At 53.9% G+C, this 20,876-nt stretch overlaps 1 protein-coding gene across 3 annotated transcripts; it reads left to right on the top strand.

Annotated features, from left to right (window-relative positions):
• Positions 1–1,505: 1,505 nt before the first annotated feature.
• On the top strand, positions 1,506–19,422 carry CDX1 (caudal type homeobox 1). 3 transcript variants are annotated; one of them, XR_012376398.1, is made up of 3 exons: positions 1,506–2,033; positions 2,261–3,244; positions 16,273–16,400. XR_012376398.1 is itself a non-coding variant. In XM_025866640.2 (3 exons), the coding sequence occupies exons 1-3, from the start codon at positions 1,589–1,591 to the stop codon at positions 17,169–17,171; spliced, it is 795 nt and encodes a 264-aa protein (XP_025722425.1). In that variant the 5' UTR covers positions 1,506–1,588; the 3' UTR covers positions 17,172–19,422. The 3 variants fall into 3 exon arrangements, 1 of the variants encoding a protein (XP_025722425.1); XR_012376399.1 differs by lacking the exon at positions 16,273–16,400 and adding an exon at positions 4,717–4,835; XM_025866640.2 differs by lacking the exon at positions 2,261–3,244 and adding an exon at positions 16,968–19,422 and having other exon boundaries at positions 16,273–16,418.
• Positions 19,423–20,876: the final 1,454 nt, after the last annotated feature.

Below are 20,876 nucleotides of genomic sequence, written 5' to 3'. Positions count from 1 at the left end.
TGCATCCAGATCCTGACACATCTGTCTAGTCTTGAAATGTCCTACCCAAGGGAGGGACAGGTTGAATAGATAATACATGTCTCTGCACAATTAGGGTGTCCCCAGGAAATGTTGGAGGATCAAACATCATGGGGCAGCCTCTGTGCAGCTGGTGGGCACTGAACTCCCACTGGGGAAAGGAAACCCATTGCCCCAAGACTTCCTGACCCAGAGCCTTGTCCTTCATGAATCCTTCCCCAAATCTCTCAACCTTGCTACCCACTCCCAGCTCCTCACCTGTTTTAGGCACTCCCCCTTGGGTAGCTATGAAATATTTACCAGTCCTTAACATAAGGAGAAGGGGATGCAAGATGCATTTAAAATACCAGTGGGCCCCAGCTACAATAAATGAATCAGGGCTCTTAGATCCTGATTCACACAAACCAACTGTTAAAAAGACACGTTTGAATCAACTGGAGTATTTTGCATACGAACTGAGTTTTAGATAATACTCAAGAATTTGTGTTGATTTTGTTAGATGTGTTAATGGCATATTATGTAAGAAAGTGTCCATGTGTTTTAGAGATGCATGCTGAAGTATGTAGGGGTAACATGACATGATGTTGGAGATTTGTTTTAAAATACTTTAGCAAAAAGGGAGGGGAGTGGATGAAATAAGTTACAAAATCTTGCTAATGGTTGGAGCTGGGTGATGGGTGTCTAGTGGTTCCCTGCAAGCTCCACTTTTGTGTACGTTTGAAACTTCTCATTAAAATAAAGGGCGGGGGGGGGAGCTAAAAGGATTCGTCAAGAGAATTGTGAAAAATTCCCTAGAAGGTCCTGCAAAGATGCCCTTGCCCTACCGCTTTAAGAGCTTTCTCTGGAAAGTCAACTCAGGAAAACGCCCCAGTTGTATGCAGACTCGTGTATGTGCATATGTGCATTTTCCCGGGAAAAACATCCAAAGCTTTCATTGGAGGCTCAGAGGGGTCGTGACCCCTCCCCCCCCAAAGATTAAGGACTCGCTACCTTACAGGGGAACCCTGTTTGAAGTCAGGTCGCCCCCTCACTTCAAGCTGATCACTGCCGAGTGCAACACAGGGCCGACGTGGCTGTGTGACGCCGGCCTGGGGTCCCCCCCACCTCGCCGTCCCTCGGATCCCTTTTTTCCACCTGTAAAATGGGGTCACGGGCGGTCCACGCGGCCGGCCCGGGGAGAACGAAGTGTTCGTGCCGCTAGGCCGTCGGCCCCGCAGGAGACTCCCACACCTAGCGATGCCTCGGACGCTGGCCTGGGACGCGCCCTCCGCGCCCCCACCCCCTTCCAGGCCCCGGCCCGTCCGCCTCCCGCTTGGGGCGGCAATTTGTCTCCTTTTGAACCCCCCGCCCCCGACGGGTTTCCCCCTTTGATTCGCGGCCCTGAGGCTCCCCCCCGCTTTGAAATGCAAACCCGCCCGGGCTGGGGCCGCGGGCGCCCGGAGCTATAAAAGGCCTGGGTGGGGCGGGCGCGGCGGCCGGGCCCGCGAGTTCAGGTGAGCAGTCTGCTCGTCGGGGCGGCCCGCAGCGGCGGCTCCAGGGCCCAGCATGCGCGCGGGCCCCCGCGGCCACCATGTACGTGGGCTATGTGCTGGACAAGGATTCTCCGGTCTACCCCGGCCCCGCCAGGCCTGCGAGCCTCGGCCTGGGCCCGCAAGCCTACGGCCCCCCGCCTGCGCCCCCGGGGCCCCCGCAGTACCCCGACTTCACCAGCTATTCTCACGTGGAGCCTGCCCCCGCACCCTCTGCGGCCTGGAGCGCGCCCTTCTCTGCGCCCAAGGACGACTGGGCCGCCGCCTATGGCCCAGGCCCCACGGCCCCTGCCGCCAGCCCAGCTCCGCTGGCATTCGGGCCCCCTCCAGACTTTAGCCCGGTGCCCGCGCCCCCTGGGCCTGGCCCAAGCCTCCTGGCGCAGCCGCTCGGCGGCCCGGGCGCACCGTGCTCACCCGGAGCGCAAAGGCGGACGCCCTACGAGTGGATGCGGCGCAGCGTGGCGGCTGGAGGCGGCGGTGGCAGCGGTAAGGACCCCTCCCTCGCCCTGCGCCTCCGGACGGTTCCCCTGGGCACCGGCAGGTGCTAGGGCGAGGCCCAGCCGCCCCCTGTCTGACCCCTGCCCCGGCTCCCCCAGGGTTCCCCGCTTGGGCCTCCCTGACCACTCTGGTCCTGGATTGCTGTCCTCTCAGCCTCTCCCTTCTGAATCCCAGACTGCCGGGCCTTGGTAAGCACAGCCTGTCTTTCCGTATAGACAGGGGAACGGAGACCCCGAGACGTGAGGAAACGCGCCCTGGTCGCCGGGCTAGGCCGGAACTAGAACGCAGCTCCCCAGACTTATCCCAGGGCTCTTTAGCAACACTGGCCCCCGTCGTCATCCGGGGCTTCCACCCGTATCCCATCCCCAAGAGGAAGCTGCAAACCGGCCCCAGAAGGGGCGATGCACTGATGGTGTGCACACAGGCGGGCCACTTTCCTTTCCAGGTCTCAGCACCCGGATCGGTACAGTGAAGAGACTGGTGGCTCCTATCCTTTGGACTAAAAAAGAGCCCTCTGTGGTTACACTGGTGTGGGGGGGTCCATACCTTACCATCCCAGGGCCCTCCCTGAACTCTTGACCCTGGGGGAGGGGCAGGCAGGAGCAGTTGGGAAGGTGGCTACTGTTTGGCTCCTGAGACTGTGAACCTCCTGCCCCCAGGCAGGCCTCTCTGATCCACCCTCTTCAAAGGCAGAGGAGGGGGCAGGACAAAGGGCCAGCTTTAATGAGGGGCGGCGGCCTGACCTCCTTTATAGGTCCCCCCTTTGTCATGTAACAGACTGCGCCTTAGCTCGATAGTGACTCCTGTTGGCCGGAAAGTGAACACGATACCCCATTGTCCCGACTGTGTCCGGCCTGTCCTGACAAAGGCCACCTGGCTTTAGGGGCGGGAAGTCGGCCTGCCCACCCTTTGATGTCCATCCCCTCCCCCACTTCCCCCAGCTAGGAGGGAGCCTGGGACTTCCCCCATCTCCTCTCTCTCTTCACCCCCATGTCCCCACACACACTCCTCAGTCCTGGGGCAGATGCTGGGGAGGTCTGGCTATAATCGTAGCACCTTCTTGGGAGTCCCAGGGACACGGAAGCTCCTATCTGCCTCCAGAAGCCTCTCATTTGTGTGACCTTGGCTAAATAAGAATAGCTGACGCTTATGGACCACTTACTAATGGACCAGGCCCTGCTGTTAATTCTCACATTATGGTAGGTACTATTAGCATACCCATTTTTAATGTGAAAAATCTATGGCCTAGAGAGGTTAAATCCTTGCATGAGGCCATAAGACCAGTAAATGGGGAGGGGGGGCTGGGACTTGAACCCTGGCAGACTGACCATCAAGCCTGTGTTCTTATCCTCTCAACAATAGCTTCTCTTAAATAAGTCATCTTTTCTGGGTCTCGGTTTTACCATCTGTGACATGATAGGGAAGGGTCTTATACCTTTGTTTAAGTAATAAAAGGACCCTTTTGAAAAATCTGGTGGAAAATACAAATCTTCTCCCTAGAAAAAAAGTGTTGCCTAATTCTGCAGACAATTTGAGGGGTTCTAGAAGCTCCCGAAAGACTTCTCCATTAACCCTGGTTGAGAACCCTGCATGAGACTAAATGAGAGAAGGTGTCTGTGGCCACTGACTCCCCGGTTTTGTGTCTGTTCGCTGGAAGGGAAGCCTGCCTTTCCTGCCCTTCTATTCCAGTTGTTGTGACTGCTGATCAGGCAACTTTGGAGATGGGGGGGGTCCCAGTTGGAAGGGGGAGTTCCTCAGGAGCAAGGACCTGGAGAGAGTGTGCCAGTGGGGGTCAGAGGACTGGTGGGAGGCGTGGGGGAGCTTTCAGGCTGTGTGACGTCGGGCAAATCACTTTTTCCATCTGGGCACAGGAGCTGCGTGCGAACTCTGCTCAGCCTCCGGTCTCAAAAGTCATTTGGAAAGTGTTGTCCCCAGGCAGATGGGGGCCTAGCAGTGAGTCGGCCCAAAGGCAAAAACAACCTTTCCCCCTTTATTCCCACAAAGTAGAATGAGAGAGCCCAGGGAAGTATGCAGGCTCCCAAGGAAAGTGGCTGCCCCAGAAGCCAGGTTCGACCCATTCTGCTGAGGACGCAGGATCATCAGCTTTCTAGAAACTAGAAGCTGCTGCCTGTCTGCCCAGGGGCATCTGACTCCGACTGGTGCCTCTGAGATGGGGCAGAATTGGCAGAATCAGGATGGAGTTACAGACCTTCCCTGAGAGAGAGGCCAGGTTGTGCCCCCCCCGCCTTTGGCCTCAGTTTCTCCTTCTGGGCAGTGAAGATCCAGGGTCTCTAGGATGGTGCCTGTGTAGTGCTGTTGTCCATGACGGCAAAGGGAAGGTCAATACATGCCAACACCCACCCTGCGCCCCCTCCCCCACAGCAAATGTTGCTGGCCACCTGGTCTTGTGGTACCAGGTCTTCTTATCAGCCGCTGTTCCCTCTTCCTGGAAACTCCTGTGCCCTAACTTTGCAGGCCTAGCTCCTTCTCACCCTTCAGGTCTTAGCATAATGGTCATCTTCTCAGAGAGGTCCTCCATATTTCCCAAGGGAGGCTCCCCCTATACACGTCGATAACCTTCACCGTGTTTCCTTCAGAGCACCACCACCTCTGATTTCAATTTACTCACTTATCTGTGTGTTTGTGTTGTCTCTTTCCCCACCCACCAAAGGAACGCCCATGAGGTCCAGAGCCACATCCATTTGACCCATCACTACCTTCCAGGCACCATCATAGTGCATGACGTTTAGTAGGGGCTCAATACATTTTGTTGAATGAATGAACAGGACAAGTGTGAGGAACAGTCAGACAACCGAGAGAAGAGGGAAGAGGTGAGATCTTGGCTTTGACACGTTTCTGTGGCCCCAGCCCTAGGGGTGGGGCCCATGGCCGTTGAGCTGAGCAAGCTCATGCCAGGGGTGGAAGCCTGGTTGCTCCTGTCTCCCTCCTGGGACGGTACTCCATCCTCAGCTGAGGAGTCGGTGTACCTGAGGCTGGGACTGGGACTGTTTTTTTGTTTTTAAGATTTTATTTATTTATTTATTTATTTATTTATTTATTTATTTATTTGACAGAGAGAGAGAGCACAAGCAGGGGGAGCAGCAGGCAAAGGGTGAGGGAGAAGTAGGCTCCCTATGGAGCAGGGAGCCAGATGCAGGACTTGATCCCAGGACCCTGGGATCATGACCTGAGCCAAAGGCAGACGCTTAACCGACTGAGCCACCCAGGCGTCCCTACGACCCGGGTTTTATCCTAAGGAGGGACAGTGAGAACTGGAAAGAGGAGAGAGACTGTTGGGCTTCTTTCCATCATCAAAATATTAACCAGTTCTGAGTGGTTACTATCACTTGGCTGAGGCCAGGATAGGAAAGGACTACAAGGGCTTCTATTTTGTGATCTTCCCTTTTGCATCTACAAATAGCAGCATTTTCATTAAGAGGGTCAGACATCATCATGTCAAAGGCTCAGCATCCGTTCCTCATGAACAAACAGTACTTCCCAGGTCAGTGGCCTGTGGGGAGGCTGAGGTCCCATACAACGAGGGAGATGTTTGCTGAGATGATGAGTCTGTTGCAGCAGGGTTCAGGTCTTGGTCCAGCCCCTTCAGCTTTCAGATGGAGAAACTGAGGCCCAGGGAAGGGATGAACCCCCTCCCCCCTCATTCCAGACCCTATCCCTTGGCCCATTGCCACAGCCACCAGCCTGGCCTCTCACCTTCAGCCTCTCTCTGATGCCCCAGCTGTCATCACAACCATTACCAGATTTACCTTTTCAAGGTGCATCTCCTGCTCAAGAGCATTTCATGGCTCCCCGCTGCTATGGAATTCCCGTTTTGTTATATGCCATTTCATTGCTGTCAAATCCAGCCCCATTTCTGGGGCATTCAGAGCCCTCTTGAGAACTGGCTCCAACCCACTATTGAAGCCACTGTTTCACTAGTTTCTCTAGATACAGCAGTGCTTACTGGGGATGGCTAAGGACTGGGCTTGGGAGCCTCAGGCCTGGGACTGCATTTCTGTTAGAAGCTGCACAGCCTCGGGCAAGTTAACTTGGATCATTTTTCTGAGCCTGTTTCTTCCAGTATAACGTTAAGGATAATAATAGGATTGCACCTTGAAGCGACAGTGCCCATCAAGCCCAGCCCCTGTGCTTGGTACACGGTAGGTACGAAGTGCATCAGTGCCTATGACTGTCTTTGCCAGTCCTTAGCAGGTGCTCAGAAACACACATCTCACATTCCCTGCCTCTCCAGTCTGGGTCCCTCAACCTAAATTACCCTTCCTGCCCTCCTACATCTTCACCAACTCAAATGTTGTACCTTTCCCAAGGCCACCTCCTCTAGAAAGCTCTCCTTGGTTCCCTCTCCTCCAAGCACTGTATCAGGCCCTGGTTTTAACAACACTCATCACTATCTTATTTATCGCTTCCATCTACCTAAAGGACTCGTTGTGGTCAGCCCCATCCTTCTCACCAGGACTTGCGCCAAGTAGGAGCTCATGATAAAGCTGGTAACTGTGGTATTGGTTGAATCCTCACCGCATGCCAGGCAGTGTGCCAAGAACTTCACATGGATTTTCTCACTCAAGCTTCATAACAACGCTAAGAGGTGTGAGGATCTATTATTAGCCTCATTTTACAAATAACATTAATGAGGCTCAGAGAGGGTAAGGTGCCTGCCCAAGCTCACACAGCTAGGATGCGACAGCATGGGGTTCCAACCTAGACTCCACAGCCTAAGGAGCATCTGTCAAATAAAGCAACACACGCAGTAGCCCCAGACCCCTCCCCATGTGCGTCCCAGCCCAGGTGGGGAAAGGAGGCTGGTAGGTTGTGGGGGGGGGGGGAAGAGCCGGGAGAAGCTGATGGGGGAGGGTGGGCACAGCAGGGGCCAGGCTGTTTAAAACTGGTTCTCTAGGCAGAAGCTGCGTTTGACACCTCGTCTCTCAGATGTAGCTGGGAAGGGGAATGACCCAGTTAGAAGGTGGCAGAAGGCTTTTTTTGGTTGGATGTTTTTTTTTCCCCCCGCTTTGGCAGATATTGCGGCTGAGAGCTTAGGGAATCACTGTGAAGGTCCAAAACAGCTTTGTTAGCAGCAGGGTCTGGCTTGTCAGTAGGAAGTTATCTTAATGGGCTGGCCCTCTAGTTTCTGTCCTGGAGCTCCTGGGGTTTGGAAACAACGTTTGCATCTGGAGTCAACATGGGTTAACCTGTTGAACCCTGCCCACACCACGCTAATCCCCAAGCTTGTAGGGGTGCATAGGTTCCTCTGCTTCAACACAGAGAGTGAGCAGACGCTAGTGAAAGCCAGGATTGACGCTCCAAGCTCAACATCTTCCAGTGACTTCCCATTGCTCTTGAAATCCAATTCAAACCCCTCACCCCAGGGCTCAGAGCTCTGTTGGTCTCTCCAGGCTAACCACATGCCTCTCTTACTCATTCATTCAGGCAGGCTGAGGATTCTGGGCAGGACAAGGCAGACAGGGTCCTCTGCTGCTCTCGACCATAGGGCCTTTTCACATGCCGTTCTCTCTTCCTGGAACATCCCTCTCGTTGATGACACAGAAACCTCCTCAGCCTTCAGGTTTCAACTTAGATGTTGCCTCCTCCAGGAGACCTCCTCCAAGCTAATTAGAGTAGGTCCCCCCAGCCCCGCCCCTGCCATTTAATCTAGCTCTCAGCTCTAGGCTTACTTTCCTTCATACTAATCCCAGTTTGTAATTATTTTCTTAGTTTGTTTTTAATCTGCGCCCCCCCCATGAAAGAGGGGAATGAACTATTTAACAAGTCCTGAGCACCGACCACAGTGATAAGGATATGAACCTGATCTACTGAGTACTCAGCACATGCTCAGCATTTTCTCAAACGCAGGTATTTCCAACCCCAGAGCTGCACACCTCTGCATTAGATTAGTGGCTTTGACTAAGGCTCTGGGAGGATGTCCTTTGGAGGTTGAGCTGACCAGCTGATGGATTGGCTGTGGGAGCCGGAAGCGCCACCTAGGCTTTTGGCCTGAGTATCCGGAGGGTGGTGGCCGTTTACTGAGATGAAGGCCCCACCAGGAAGCAGGAGATTTGTGTTATGTGTTCCACAAGGATTCATCAAGTACTCACTGTGTGTCAGGCACCATTGTGGGACTGGGTGAGCAAGATGGCATCACGAAGCAGACCAGGAGCAAGGCCCTGAGGGGAGGAGATTTGCAAAGGTCACCCAGTGAGCTAGGAGAGGGCTGGAGTCCAAAGCCCCTTCCTGCACCCCACCCAGAACGTGAGACCTCGGGACCTGGGCCGAGGACACTTGACTTCCAGATGGGAAGACAATGACCAGGTAGGGCAAGGCTGGAATGCGCCCTAAGAGACAGCTCAGAGGGGCCTCAAGCTGTTCAGGCCGGGAGAGAGTTGAAGGGACACAGTTGCTGTTTGCTAGTCTTAGAAGGGCTGTTCTGGGCCAAGGGTGCTTTTTTTTTTTTTTTTTGGTGCCCCTGTGGAAAAATACAAGTGGGTGGTAGATGCGAGACCAGGATGCTTTGCAGAGAGTACAAGCAGTCTGGTTAGGATGCTATGCAGCTGTGGGCATCTGGCCCAGGGCAGGAGTTTGGTCTAGCAGGGTTGTCCAGTAGAACTTTCTGTGATGGTGGAAATGCTCTATATCTGTTCTGTCCAGTATGCTAACCACCAGCAGCATGTGTCTCTCGAGCACTTGAAAGATGGCTGGCATGACTCAAGAGCTGAATTCTTAATTCTATTCAGTTAATTTAAATTTAAGTAGCCACATGTGGCTAGTAGCTGTCATATGGGAGGACACAGGACGAGAGTTCTAGAATGGTAATCTGTTCTCGATGGGCTCCTTATTCTCCACCGAGGAGCCTCTCTGGCCTCTTCTGTCTCTCTGGTCATCTTCCTCTATATCATTGACTAGCTTTTAGTAATAATTACCTTATTCAATAGGTTCCCACACCTCATCTCTACAACTACAGTGTATCGAGGAGGAGTTCATGTCCTCAGTTGAGAGGTGAATACACTGGGACCCAAAGAGGTGCGGTGACTTGCCTGGGTTCACACCACTGGCCTGTGGCCAGGCTGGGATAGGACAGACAGGTCTACCTGCCCCTGCACTTTCTGTCCTCTTTGCTGCCTCCCACAGCCAAGCCAGACTGTGGGCCCAAACGGAGAAGACGGGGCAGGGGACAAGGCCCAGGTGGCCCTGGAGGAAAGGGCGCAGTGGAAAGGAGAAGCTTGCCTAAGGCTGCAGGACCTCCAGCCCCACATTAGCCTCACCACTGCTCCAGGGCTTGAATGAGGAGCCGTGATGGAGCCGCCTGGGACTGGCAACTCAGCCGGAACAAGAACCCAGTCAGGGCCCAGTAGACAGCCTCCTGGTCCAGGAAGGGACCTCTATTCAGCATCTAACTGGCCAGGTCAGGGCGGCCCCATGCAGCAGAGGTCCCAACCCCTGCCGGTGGGATGGGGAATCCAGCCCAAACCGAACATGGCCAGTCCAGCTGGTGGCTGGGCCAGATGTCCCCACTCCCAGGCCAGGGTGTTCCTTGCCCTGCGGCTCCCTATCAGGCGGCATTCCTCCCTCTCCCAAGGGACTCCTCCAACATCCGCTTCTGCAAATAACTCAGCTCTCCCTGACATCTCCTTAGCTCTTTGCCCTTTACAAACTGCTTTTACGTCCAAAGCCTGAAGTTCAGTCACTTGTCAAGTCCTTCAGCTAAGGATTGGTCAGACCTGGGCCCAACGCCTGAGAGGAGGGCTCAGAGCTGCACAGAGGCCCACGGAGCTGCCCCTCTTCTGATGCACAGGAGAAACTGAGGCCCAGAGAGGAGAAGGGACTTCTACAAGACCACACAGATGGCACAGAACTGGGACCAAGCCCTAGTGACTTCAGCTAGTGGTTCAGATACCCCAAGGGCTGTTAAAAAAGGCAGGAGAGCAGGATGCGGTGGGATCGGGGGTGGGGTATTTTTAACAAGCTTACACGTGTGCCTGTGTACATACCACGCGTGTGTTTGTGTGTTGGGGGTGATCATGATGCACAGTCAGGATGGGGCCGGACCACACAGAGAGGGGGCATGGAGGGTTGAGGCGGCATGGGTGTTCCAGGCCTGGGGGCCCAGAGCTGGCACGGTCACCCCCCCCCCCCAGGGCCACAGACCCAGCAGGAAGGGGGCAGAGGAAGTGCTGACGCAGAGGCCATGCGATTTTCTTGGAGCCACCCACCCCGCCCTGGGGGGCAGAGGCTGAACCCTGTCCTCGCCTGGCCCAGGCTGGATGGGGCGGCCCCACCGCAGGCCACTGCTGTAGTTCCTGCCCCTTATCCTCCAGCTGGGCAGGCCCGGTATCTAGGCTCTCAGACAGGGAAATCAGAATTAGAATTCTTTCGGCAAAAATAACAAACGCAACCAGAGAGTCAACAAACATGGGGAGCTTTGTGTTTCCAAGTTGGAAGGGACCTTATAAATAAACAGCCTCATCCAACATATCACCCATCGCCCAGATCCATTTCCCAGCCTTTCTGCCCCATGGCTGCCCCGCCATGTTGGAGATGAGTAAGACCTACCCATCCATATGCACCTACTAAGTGCCAGGGGCTGTGCTAGGTGTCCTCCATTTTTCTAAAGCGATCCCCCGTGCACCTGGTGGTTGGGAGTAGTTACGGAGACCTCACACTGTGTAATAGGTTCTAGTGTTGTTTCTGAGGCTGGACAGACCTGAGTTGAAATCCCACCTGCCAGATGTGTGGACCTCTCTAAGCCTCACTCTGCTCATCTGAAAATGGGGATAATAGTTGCACAGCTTCATAAGTTGTTGAGAGATGTATACAAGTACCTGCCACGTGGACAGGTTGGCCATTATTAGAATAATAGTGATCCCCATTTTATAGATACAGAGAATGAAGCTCAGAAAGATGAGGTGACCAGTCCTAGATCACCCAGCCAGTGAGAAGCTGTCCTGCCCAATCCCAGAGGTCTGTTTGCCCAGACAACCACATGTCAGGGTCCGCTGCTAGCTATTCAAGTAGCAAATCCCCGAGTCTCATTTTAGCCCCGCTGAATCTGAATTCCTGGTCTAGAATCTGTGCTTTTGAAAAGCTTCCCAGGACCTCCACTGTGCATGCTTTAGGAGATGCGGAATGGGCTATCTTCACAGCAGCCTACTGCATATGGATGGGCCATTACTCGAATCCCAATCCAAAGCTAGAGCAAAGAGAAAGCCTGTCCTTTGGGTGAGTTATCCAAGGGTTTTCCCTGCTGTGCTCATCACTGAAGAGGGGGAGGGGGCTCCCCTCCCATCCCCCTGCCCCCTTGCACTTGCATCTGGCCCAGAGGGTTATTCATTAGGTGGTTGGGAGCGGCTGGCCCCCATCAGACACCTGTTGCAGGAGCCTGGACTTCCCTCTCAGCCCCAGCGTCCCAGGGGCCTGTAAATCATTCATCCTGGGGCCTTCGCCCTGCCTGCTCCTGTCACGCACCTCCTGTACCCTCCCTCCTAGGCTCCCAGGGTGGCACAGGTACTCACAGGAGGCGGAAGGGAGGATGGCTTGGGGCAGTTGACAGTTTGGGCTCAGAGCTGAGACTAGAGCCCAGGGCTCCTGACTGTCATTAAAAATACAAATTCAGGGGCACCTGGGTGGCTCAGTCAGGTAAACGTTTGACTCTTGATTTCGGCTCAGGTCATGATCTCAGGGTCATAAGATCGAGCCCCACTCCGGGTTCCGTGCTGGGCATGGAGCCTATTCTCTCTCTGTCTTAAAAAAAGCTAGTAATCAGGGGTGCCTGGGTGGCTCAGTCGGTTAAGCATCTGCCTTTGCCTTGGGTCATGATCCCGGGGTCCTGGGATAGAGCCCTGCATCGGGCTCCTTGCTCATCAGAGAGCCTGCTTCTCCCTCTGCCTCTGCCTGAAGCTACCCCTACTTGTGCTCTCTCTCTCTCTCTCTCTCTGTGTCAAATAAATAAATAAAATCTTTTTAAAAAATAATAAAAAATACAAATTCACATTGCATATGGTAAAAAAAGAGAGATAGAGAAAGAGAAAGGGAAGGAAGGGAGGGAGGGAGGGTCATCCCAAACACTCTCACTTAGCTGTGGCCCAACAGCTTCCAGTTCCTTCTCCAGAGGTTTGTTAATAATTTGTATTTTCTTTCAGAAAGAATTCTACGTACACACACATGTATGAGTGTGTGTGTGTGTGTGTGTGTGTGTCCCACTGTTATACAAAAACAGTAACATACAATTCACAACATTCTATGTCTTGCTTTGTTTTTGTAACTCAGTATGTCTTAGAAATTGCTGCATATTAGTACATGGGGAGCTTTATAATTTCTTTTTAATGACTGCATAATGTCGCTCTCCATGGATGTACCATCTCTTATTTAACAAGTACCCTACTTTTTTTTAAAGATTTTTATTTAATTTTTTTGAGAGAGAGAGAGCAAGTGAGAGAGAGCCCGAACTGGGGGAGGGGCAGATGGAGAGGGAGAAGCAGATGCCCCATGGAGCAGGGAGCCTGATGAGGGGCTCGATCCCAGGACCCTGGGATCATGACCTGAGCTGAAGGCAGACGCTTAACTGACTGAGCCACCCAGGCGTCCCTAACAAGTACCCTACTTGTAGACGTACATTGCTTCTAGTCTTGTGTCCTTTGAAACAGCTATGGCTTTGGGCATTTTTCTGTGAGATCAATTCCTGGAAGTGGGATTAATGGGTCAGAGGGCACATGCATATTAAATGAGGCTAAATGTTACCAAGTTGGGCTCCAGAGGAGGATGTTGCAGTTATTTCTCCCTGGATAGCATATGGGATTTCTTGGTTTCTGGACCACAGTGTGATACCAAATGTTTTGTTCTTTGGCAGAGCCATTTTCTTAGCAATAAAATGGTGCGATTTGAGAGCTCCACCAGGTAGAAGTTGGCCAGTGCTTCCTGAGCCCCCCAGCCCATCTCCTGGGCCCAGAGAGAAGGTGACAGGCCCTGTGGGCTGGGTCTTCCCTGGCAGCTTCGCTAGAACAGAGAGAAATAATTATGCAGCTAGAGCCCTGTCCCCTGTCTAATTCCCCGCTCCTCAAATCTGGGAGGAGTCAGGCTACAGTTTGGATCACCTGAGCCCAGGGTTGATAACACTACCAGGCAGGATGGCCCTTAGCAAGGATGGGCACCTTTCTGAGCCCCCGTTTCCCTCATCTATGGAAATGGGTGTGCTGGCTCCCCACTTGCTCATCAGAAAAGATGGGAGTGAGTGCTGGGTGCCTGAGGAAAAGGCATAATAAGTTTCATAAGCGCTGCTTGTAATCTGTCAAGCTGTTTGGGTGGGAAAGGAGACTCGTCCCGCCACTTAAGGCTGTGAGTATTCTGGGCATTTTCAAAGACCCACCCAGCCTGCGGACCATCTAGCCCCAGCCCAGAGCTCTCTGGGGCCTGCCTTTACCATGATCCGGCCCCTCCCTTCCCAGAAGTACAAGTAGACAGGTGGTCTACTGTATGAGCTTCTGTTACCAAGGCTTAGGAGGCTTCTTGGGGGGGGGCTCTATGGACCCCAAGCCGGATGGGGTGAGGAGTTGTGCCAAGAGTAAGGAGTGGGAACTTTCCACCAGGGGACATGGCTTTGGGCAAGTCCACGCTTGCCCAGGGCTTCAGTGACCCTGACTGTGCGGGGGAGGTCGGACTGGAAGGTTTTACAAGGCCTCTCTTACTTGGACCTCCAGCATCTGTATTACCTGCCCGAACCTCAGTCTCTTCATCTATAAAATGGGAGGAGACCAAACTGAACCCTTCCGGCGTTAGCCCAGTGAAGATTCAGAGCTCTCCTGGGCTCCGGGGGTGGCGCATTAAGCAGAACTGTTTTTGAGTCGGCGTTGAATTTTCTAGGCCAAGGAAGGGCCCATCTGGAGCCAAGGCCTCAGCAGCCACTCCCTTGTCCCTTTCCTGGGCCAGGCCTGGCCGAGGGCCGAGGCCGTCCCGTGCTACATCGGGTGGTGGGCTGAGGTCAGTGGCTATGGAAGCGTCCAGTGCAGTTCTGCTGCTCTGGCAGGAAACCCAAGGAAAAAAGCCCAGAAACATCTGTTGTCTCCCATTTTCTGCAAAACCATTTGGCTCTTGGGGAGCCCAGTGGCTGTCCTGCCAAGCTGCGTGGGCTTGGTAGTGGGGCGGGAGCTGGAAGAGGGGTGGGTGGTTAGCACAGGGGTGTTGAGGGACAGGCAAAGCCAGAGCCGTGACCCTGGGAGGTAAAGGCCAGTCTTTGTGGGGGCAACTGGGTGAGGTGGAACAGGGTCCACGGTTATTCCGAGACCCGTCATGGCCTGGTGGACATGGGTAGGTCTGAAAGTGCTTGCGTGTGCCTCCTATTTATAGCCGAGTACTCAGCTTCTTGCGAAGGAAACTGGTGTTTAGTCAGGCCCCCGCACCAGCCCAGGCCAAGCACGACTCTTAATATTCTCTCCAGACAGACCTCTGATCCCAGCCCCAAAGAGAGTACTGACTTTAACCCCAATCAGTCCTCAAATCCTGCTCCCGGCCCCAGGCCGAGCCCTGTAGAGAAGCCAAGCCACAGCCTTCTCTCTCTCCTGGGTTATTGCAAGCCTATCTGTGCTTTCCCCTTCTTGCCAGTCTGTCCTCCAGGCAGCAGCCAGAGGCAGATTAAAACCAATATCAGTCCTCATGTCTCCTGGGCTCAGAAGCCTGCAATGGCTCCCATCACAGACAGAGTAAAACCCAGAGTCCTTTCCGTGGCTGGTAAGGCCCTGGACAACCTGCACCTCTGTCCTTGCTCACTGCACTCTGGCTACACCAGCCTCCTCGCTGTTCCCCACACATCCGATGTCAGGCATGCTGCCACCACAGGGCCTTTGCACTTGCTGTTCCCTGCACCCAGAGCCCTCTTCCCCAGATACCTGCATGACCCTTTCCCTCACCTCCTTTAGATCTTTGCTTAAATTCCCCTTCTTGGTAAGACCTTCATGGACTACTCTATTTAAAATCTCATACTTTCTCCTCCCCAAATTCCCAGTCCTTTCTTCCTGTCTTCTTCTTCTTAAGAATACTTATCAATTAACATATCAAGTACTTAGCATTAACATATCAAATTATTTTGATCTGTGATTATTTTGATTAGGTTCCACTAGAACCTGATTTCACTGAGAGTAGGGACCTTTTTTAATTTTGCTCGCTGGTGTACCCCAGTGTTTGGCCCACGGCAGGAGCTCAGTAAATATTTGTTACCTGAGCCTGCATCACTGCTCTGTGCACAGGGAAGAGGCGGTGGTGTGGATGGCTCTGGGCAGGCTGCTGCAACCCCAGCTTAGGGCTTGGTGTCCAGGGCTAGGGTCTTTGGAGGTACCTGACAGGTCCTCGGGGCCTTGGGGCTGCGAGCAGTGTTTTTTGTTGGGCCAGCAGCCACCAGGCATTTGACGGGAAGTGAAGAGAACCCACCCCAGGATGGAGCAGCAAGCTTCCACTTCTGCCTGTGGTGGCTCATCCCTACTCTCCTCCTGCGCTGGAGAGAGGAGCCGCTGACTTGTCACTGGTCTCAGTCTGCCCTGAGCTGCTAGGTGTCCCTCTCTGTCTCTGGTGTGACCACCCGTGGTCTCAGGATCCTGAATCAGAACCACCTGGAGAGCTTGTTAAAAATGCAGATTTTAAGGGGGCCTGGCTGGCTCAGTCAGTGGAGCATGCAACTCTTGATCTCAGGATCGTGAGTTCTAGCCCCACGTTGGGTGTAGAGATTACTTAAAAAATAAATAAAATCTAAAAAAAAATTAAGATGCCGAGTCTAGCCCCAGGCTTTCCGGTTCACAGGGTCAGGGATGCCCTGGAAGCGGTGTTTTTCACGCGCTCCCCAAGTGTCTGTTGCACAGCCGCATCTGGAAACTGCTGGGTGAAAATTGGTGGAGTTGGTGGATCAGAGGAGGGCTCTGGGTCGGGGGAGCTGGACTGAAACCCCAACTCCACCAGCAGCTTGCTGTTGAGCCCTGAGCAAATTGCTTCTCCTCTCTGAGCCTCGTGCCTCCCCAAAAGGGCATGAGAGCAGTGCTTGCCTCTCAGGTTGGTGGTCTCCAAGTCTGACCCCAGGGGAATGATAGTTACCCCCCAGGACTGAGTGTGCGTCCCTCCCAACCTCAGGGTCCTCCTTTCGGGGGGGCCTGGATTGCTTCCTCCTTGGGGCCCTGCTTCAGCTTTTGCAGCACCCCCCCCACACACACTTACTTCCCCTCCTGGGCCCTCTGCTTCTCAGGGAAGACCCGGACCAAGGACAAGTACCGCGTGGTCTACACCGACCACCAGCGCCTGGAGCTGGAAAAGGAGTTCCACTATAGCCGTTACATCACCATCCGGCGGAAGTCAGAGCTCGCTGCCAATCTGGGGCTCACTGAGCGGCAGGTGTGTGGGTCCCCCCACCTTCACCACAGGAGCAGTACTGGGAATCTGGCCTCCAGGGTGTCAGGCAGGTTATAGACTCAGTCAGGGAGGAGAACAGAGAGGTTGGGTTTCCTGACCATGGTCACACAGCACTCAGCGGAAACTGAACTGCTGCCAAATCCTCCCACCTGCAACAAAACCCAATATCCCTGACCCCCAGTAGGGCGGAAGGGGGATCTGATTAGCTATAGGCTACAGCAGCTAGGATGATTGCTGTTTAAATCCTAAGGAGGGAGCAGTTACAGGGAGCACAGGGAAGTCTTCCTGGAGGAGGGGTCTTCCAAAATGGGGACCAAGAAGGTTACAGAGATATTGTCTTTAGGGTCGGGGAGCAGGTTCTAGAGGAGGAGGTTGCGTTCCCCGGCCATGAATAGCCTGGGTGGTGGTGCAGGAGGGAGGCCGTAAACCCCACATGGGGAAATAAGAGCCCAGCTGTCCTTCCTGTCTTCCTCGTGCTCTGCCATTTGGTCTCCCCACCACCTAGCCCATCTCTGCTCTCCCATACCACAGGTGAAGATCTGGTTCCAGAACCGGCGGGCCAAGGAGCGCAAAGTGAACAAGAAGAAGCAGCAGCAGCCCCCCCCACCCCCCCCACCAGCCCACGAAGTCACCCCCACCGCAGCTGGGCCGCCCCTGGGGGGCCTGTGTCCCAGCTCTGCCAGCCTCTTGGGAGCCTCCTCCCCAATGCCAGTTAAGGAGGAGTATCTGCCGTAGCCCCCTGCCCAGCCTTGTGGGCTGGGGGCCTAGGGACTCAGGTGCTGGGCATGTGGCTCCCGTTAAGGCCTAGGAGGCCTGGTCTGAGTCCCAGCCTTGCCACTAACCTTGGGTAACCTTGGACAAGTTGCCCACCCAGCCCTGCATCCCCTTGACCCATCTACGCCTGGAGCCTGTGGAATAAGGGCCTTTCCAGCTCCTGTGTTCTAGGCCTCAGGGGGAAGGTCTCGATCCCTAGAGGGCTAGGTGAGGGGCTGCGGTAAGTTCCCAGGCCCCACCTCCTCCTCCACGGGTGGGTTCAAGGGTGGGAGGCCGCTGGAGGGATTGGACTGACTCAGGAGGAAGGAGCTAGAGCCGAGAGAAGACGGAATGCTTGCAGCCCATGACCTGAGGGGAAGGGATGAGGTCAGCTCCCACCTGCCCCTTCCTGCAGCCTCACCTCCAGCTGTCCCTGTCACAAATTACCCTGATCCCTCTCTAGGCCGGATGGATGCAAAGCACAAAGCCCACAAGAGCGGGACAGAGCAAGAGGCTCTGATGACTGTGTCCTCTGGGTTGCAGAGCCGTATGCCCCACTAGCATTCTCAGTGGGGCCCCCAGATGGGGACAGGCAGAGGGAGCCGGGTGGGGGCGAGTCCACCTGCCTAGTTTCTACACTCCTAGGCTATCCCTTAGGGCCCAGGCCCCAGGGAGTCCCCAGGGAACTTTCTCCAGACCAAGCAGAACTCACAGCTGGGCAAGTGTTGCACATAGAGTGGAATCTCTTGGATACAGCTTCAAGAATAAATTTTTTTTCTCTTTTCAAAAAAAAAAGTATAAAAATCATTATACCCAGCATTAAAGGAAAATGCTAAAGAAGTATAAACCATCCATACCCTTCCCTGACAATTGCATAGTCCCCTCCGGTCTCTGCAGGTCTCTAACAAGGTCACCTTTAAAATGTGTTTGAAAGAACAAAAACAGGACATTGTTAGAGTAAGTCTATGAGACTACGTAAAACTGTAAATCCATTTTGTAAGCAGATTCATCAGACTCAATATATCGGTTTTTTGAATTTTTCAAGCACTTTCAGCTCACATTTTTTACTCAACAGCTGATATTCATTGGGCACCCCCGTGTGCCAGGCATGGCCGAGCCCAGGGAATGCACAGTCCTTGGCCCACAGAAGTTCCCAGTCGGAGCTCTGCTCTGGGCATCAAAGGAACAGAGCCCAGAGTGGGCTCCCAGCTTATGGCAGAAGGTCTGGAAGGCTTCCTGGAGGAGGTGATGTTTGGATTGAGGCCTAAAGATCTAGTAGGTGCTGTCAGGCCAACCAAGGAGGAATGGTAAAAAAGAATATGAACAATAGGAACTTAAAGTATGATGTTTTAAAACTCCTGAGAAAACTGTTCTCAGCTCCCTTCCAGAGGTGGGCAGGAGTCTGCCACCTGGGGCCTTTGCTCTCTCGAAGGTTCTGGTGCCAGCTGCCCGCCCCTCTGTTTACTGTTCTGGGATGTGGCCCAGCCATAAAAAAGTGTGTGTAGCCTGCCTGTCTGCCCTTTGCTCCTGGGACACATGACAACAAGGCACAAGGTGGCTCCAGCCCCACACTAGCCCTTGAAGGCAGTAGGCACTTCCCTCTCTCCTCCTGCTGGTGGCCTGGGAGGCCCCACAGCTTCCCTGCAGATGGTGGGCATCTAAGGCATGGGAGCAATATGGTGCCAGGGAAAGAACTATGGTTCCAAGGGCAGAGGAAGAGAGCTGGTGGGAGGGTAGTTGGCAGAGTGGATACAGTTTTCTGATCTTCACAAATACTTGCTGTGTGACCCCGGCTTAACTGCTTCCCCTCTCTGGGCCTCATTTCCCCATCTGTAAAACTGAGGAGTTCATTTACCAAAAAGAAATATGACTCAGGTCCAGTAAGTTTGGGAAGTCCTGCAGACTCAACTCTTCTGGGGGAGTCCCAGTGGTACATTAACACATCAAGGGCTCTGACAAGTCCCACAGCAAAGAAACCCCTTGAATTTTCTTTAATCCAGCATTCTCCATGCTTTGCTACCCAGGAGCCCCCTACTAGCACCCCAGTGAACACCACACACTCCGGAGTGTGGAGATGCCGTGGGCTGGGGGGACTCAACGTTCAGCCCCAGGCTCCAGTGTCAGACGGCCTGGCCTCCAGTTTACCGCCTCCCAGCTCTGAGACTTCAGGCAAGTCACTTAGCTTCTTTGAGCCTTGGCCTCCTCATTTGTCAAATGGAAATAAAATCCTTGAACCTATCTCAGAATTGTGTTTAGCACAGGGTAGGTGCTGTGTTTTGGCCACCTGCTCATGGGGCTGTTGCATCCCTACAGGTCTGCCTAATGTTCTAACTACCCTTATCCCGCCCCCCCCCACCCCAATGCTGAGGGCTGGTGGCAGTCTGGGAGGTCTGAGGCAGGACAAGCCTGTCCCCAGCCACAGGACAACCTCTGTCTGCCAGGAGGTCAGTGGCCAGGCCTGGCAGGCTGGGTCAGCTGCAGCTGCTGCCGACATGGGAAGCCAGGGGTTTGGGTGGGGCCCACAAGGTGGGTTGGTGATCGCCTGTCAGTTGGTGTCCGAGCTCCAGGAAAGAGAAAACTTTGATCTCAAACAACTTCCAAGCATTGTCATGGGCTGCCTTGTGAGTCATGAGCTCCCTATCACTCAGAGAGTTCCACCGGAGCCCAGGGTGTTATGGCTCAGGAAAGGGACCCCTCATGTCCCATCAGACCCAGCAGCTGACCCAGTGCTAAGAGGTATTCCAGCCTTCCTGTCAGGAATAGCTGCTACTGCTTCTATTTTGCGTATAGCAATTTTATGCCACCCTCCCCCAGGTGGCGGGCCCTGAGCTGGTGCTGAGACCGGGTGTCCAGACAAACGCCAGATATGGCTTGGCCTGGTCATCAAAGGCCCATGGCCTGGTCATGGCCTCTAGCAAATCAGAAGCATGCACATCAGCACTATATTTTGCATGCAACTTCCCCTGTAGACCCCTAATGCCGCGCCGAGAGCCTCAGTCTGTGGAGGAGCCAATCCCATCGACTGCCAAGGGACTGGTGTGGGCAGAGCAGAGAGGGCCACCGCTCAGCTGGAGGGGAGGACTCCGCCCAGCATGAGGAGTAGGGGAGGTCTCCTGCCGCTCAGGGTACATGTGTGTGCATGCATGTGTAACGGGTTATGATGGGGGGCAGGAGGACCGCGGAGCTCCAAGGAAACCAGCCCGGCTCTGGGTGGATGGGGTGCCCAGCCAATGGGATGCAGAGTCGGCCTCGGACAGGGCAGCTTTGGAGGGCAATCCGTCCCAGTGCGGCTGCTCCGGAGCCACTTTCTCTGAATCACACCAGATGGACTAGCAGTCTGATTCCTCATTTTTCACAGTCGCCACTCGCTGGTGTAACAAAACACATGCTCTGCAGCGATAAAGTCTGAACGTTTTAGCAAATTAAAAATGTTTATTTATATGCATTTAAAAATATCTCCCTATATAATAAAAGGAAGTACATTTTCATCTAACACTTTCCTTAAATCAGCAACACATCTCCATTCTGGTTTGATGTGAGACCAGGAGAAATAGAGAGAGGTGGGAAGGGGGAAGGGAGATAGATGATTTACTGGTTAGGATTCCTAAGTAGTTATTCTGCCCAGTACTACCCAAACTTGCTCTGGGATAAGGGAGAGGGGACGGTGTCAAACGTGCTTGGTGGCTG

This window comes from Callorhinus ursinus, unplaced genomic scaffold (assembly GCF_003265705.2).
Source record: "Callorhinus ursinus isolate GAN/ISIS: 27379988/994484 unplaced genomic scaffold, GSC_fseal_2.0 scaffold3, whole genome shotgun sequence".
In the NCBI taxonomy this organism is placed as follows: Eukaryota; Metazoa; Chordata; class Mammalia; order Carnivora; family Otariidae; genus Callorhinus; species Callorhinus ursinus.
This window is presented reverse-complemented; position numbering and strand designations above follow the sequence as displayed.

Bases quoted from the DNA above. Each gene is read 5' to 3' on its own strand.
- CDX1 (XM_025866640.2), top strand. From the start codon at position 1,589: ATGTACGTGGGCTATGTGCTGGACAAGGATTCTCCGGTCTACCCCGGC. The intron at 2,034-16,272 runs GTAAGGACCCCT...TCTGCTTCTCAG, and splicing joins TGGAGGCGGCGGTGGCAGCG to GGAAGACCCGGACCAAGGAC. The intron at 16,419-16,967 runs GTGTGTGGGTCC...CCCATACCACAG, and splicing joins TGGGGCTCACTGAGCGGCAG to GTGAAGATCTGGTTCCAGAA.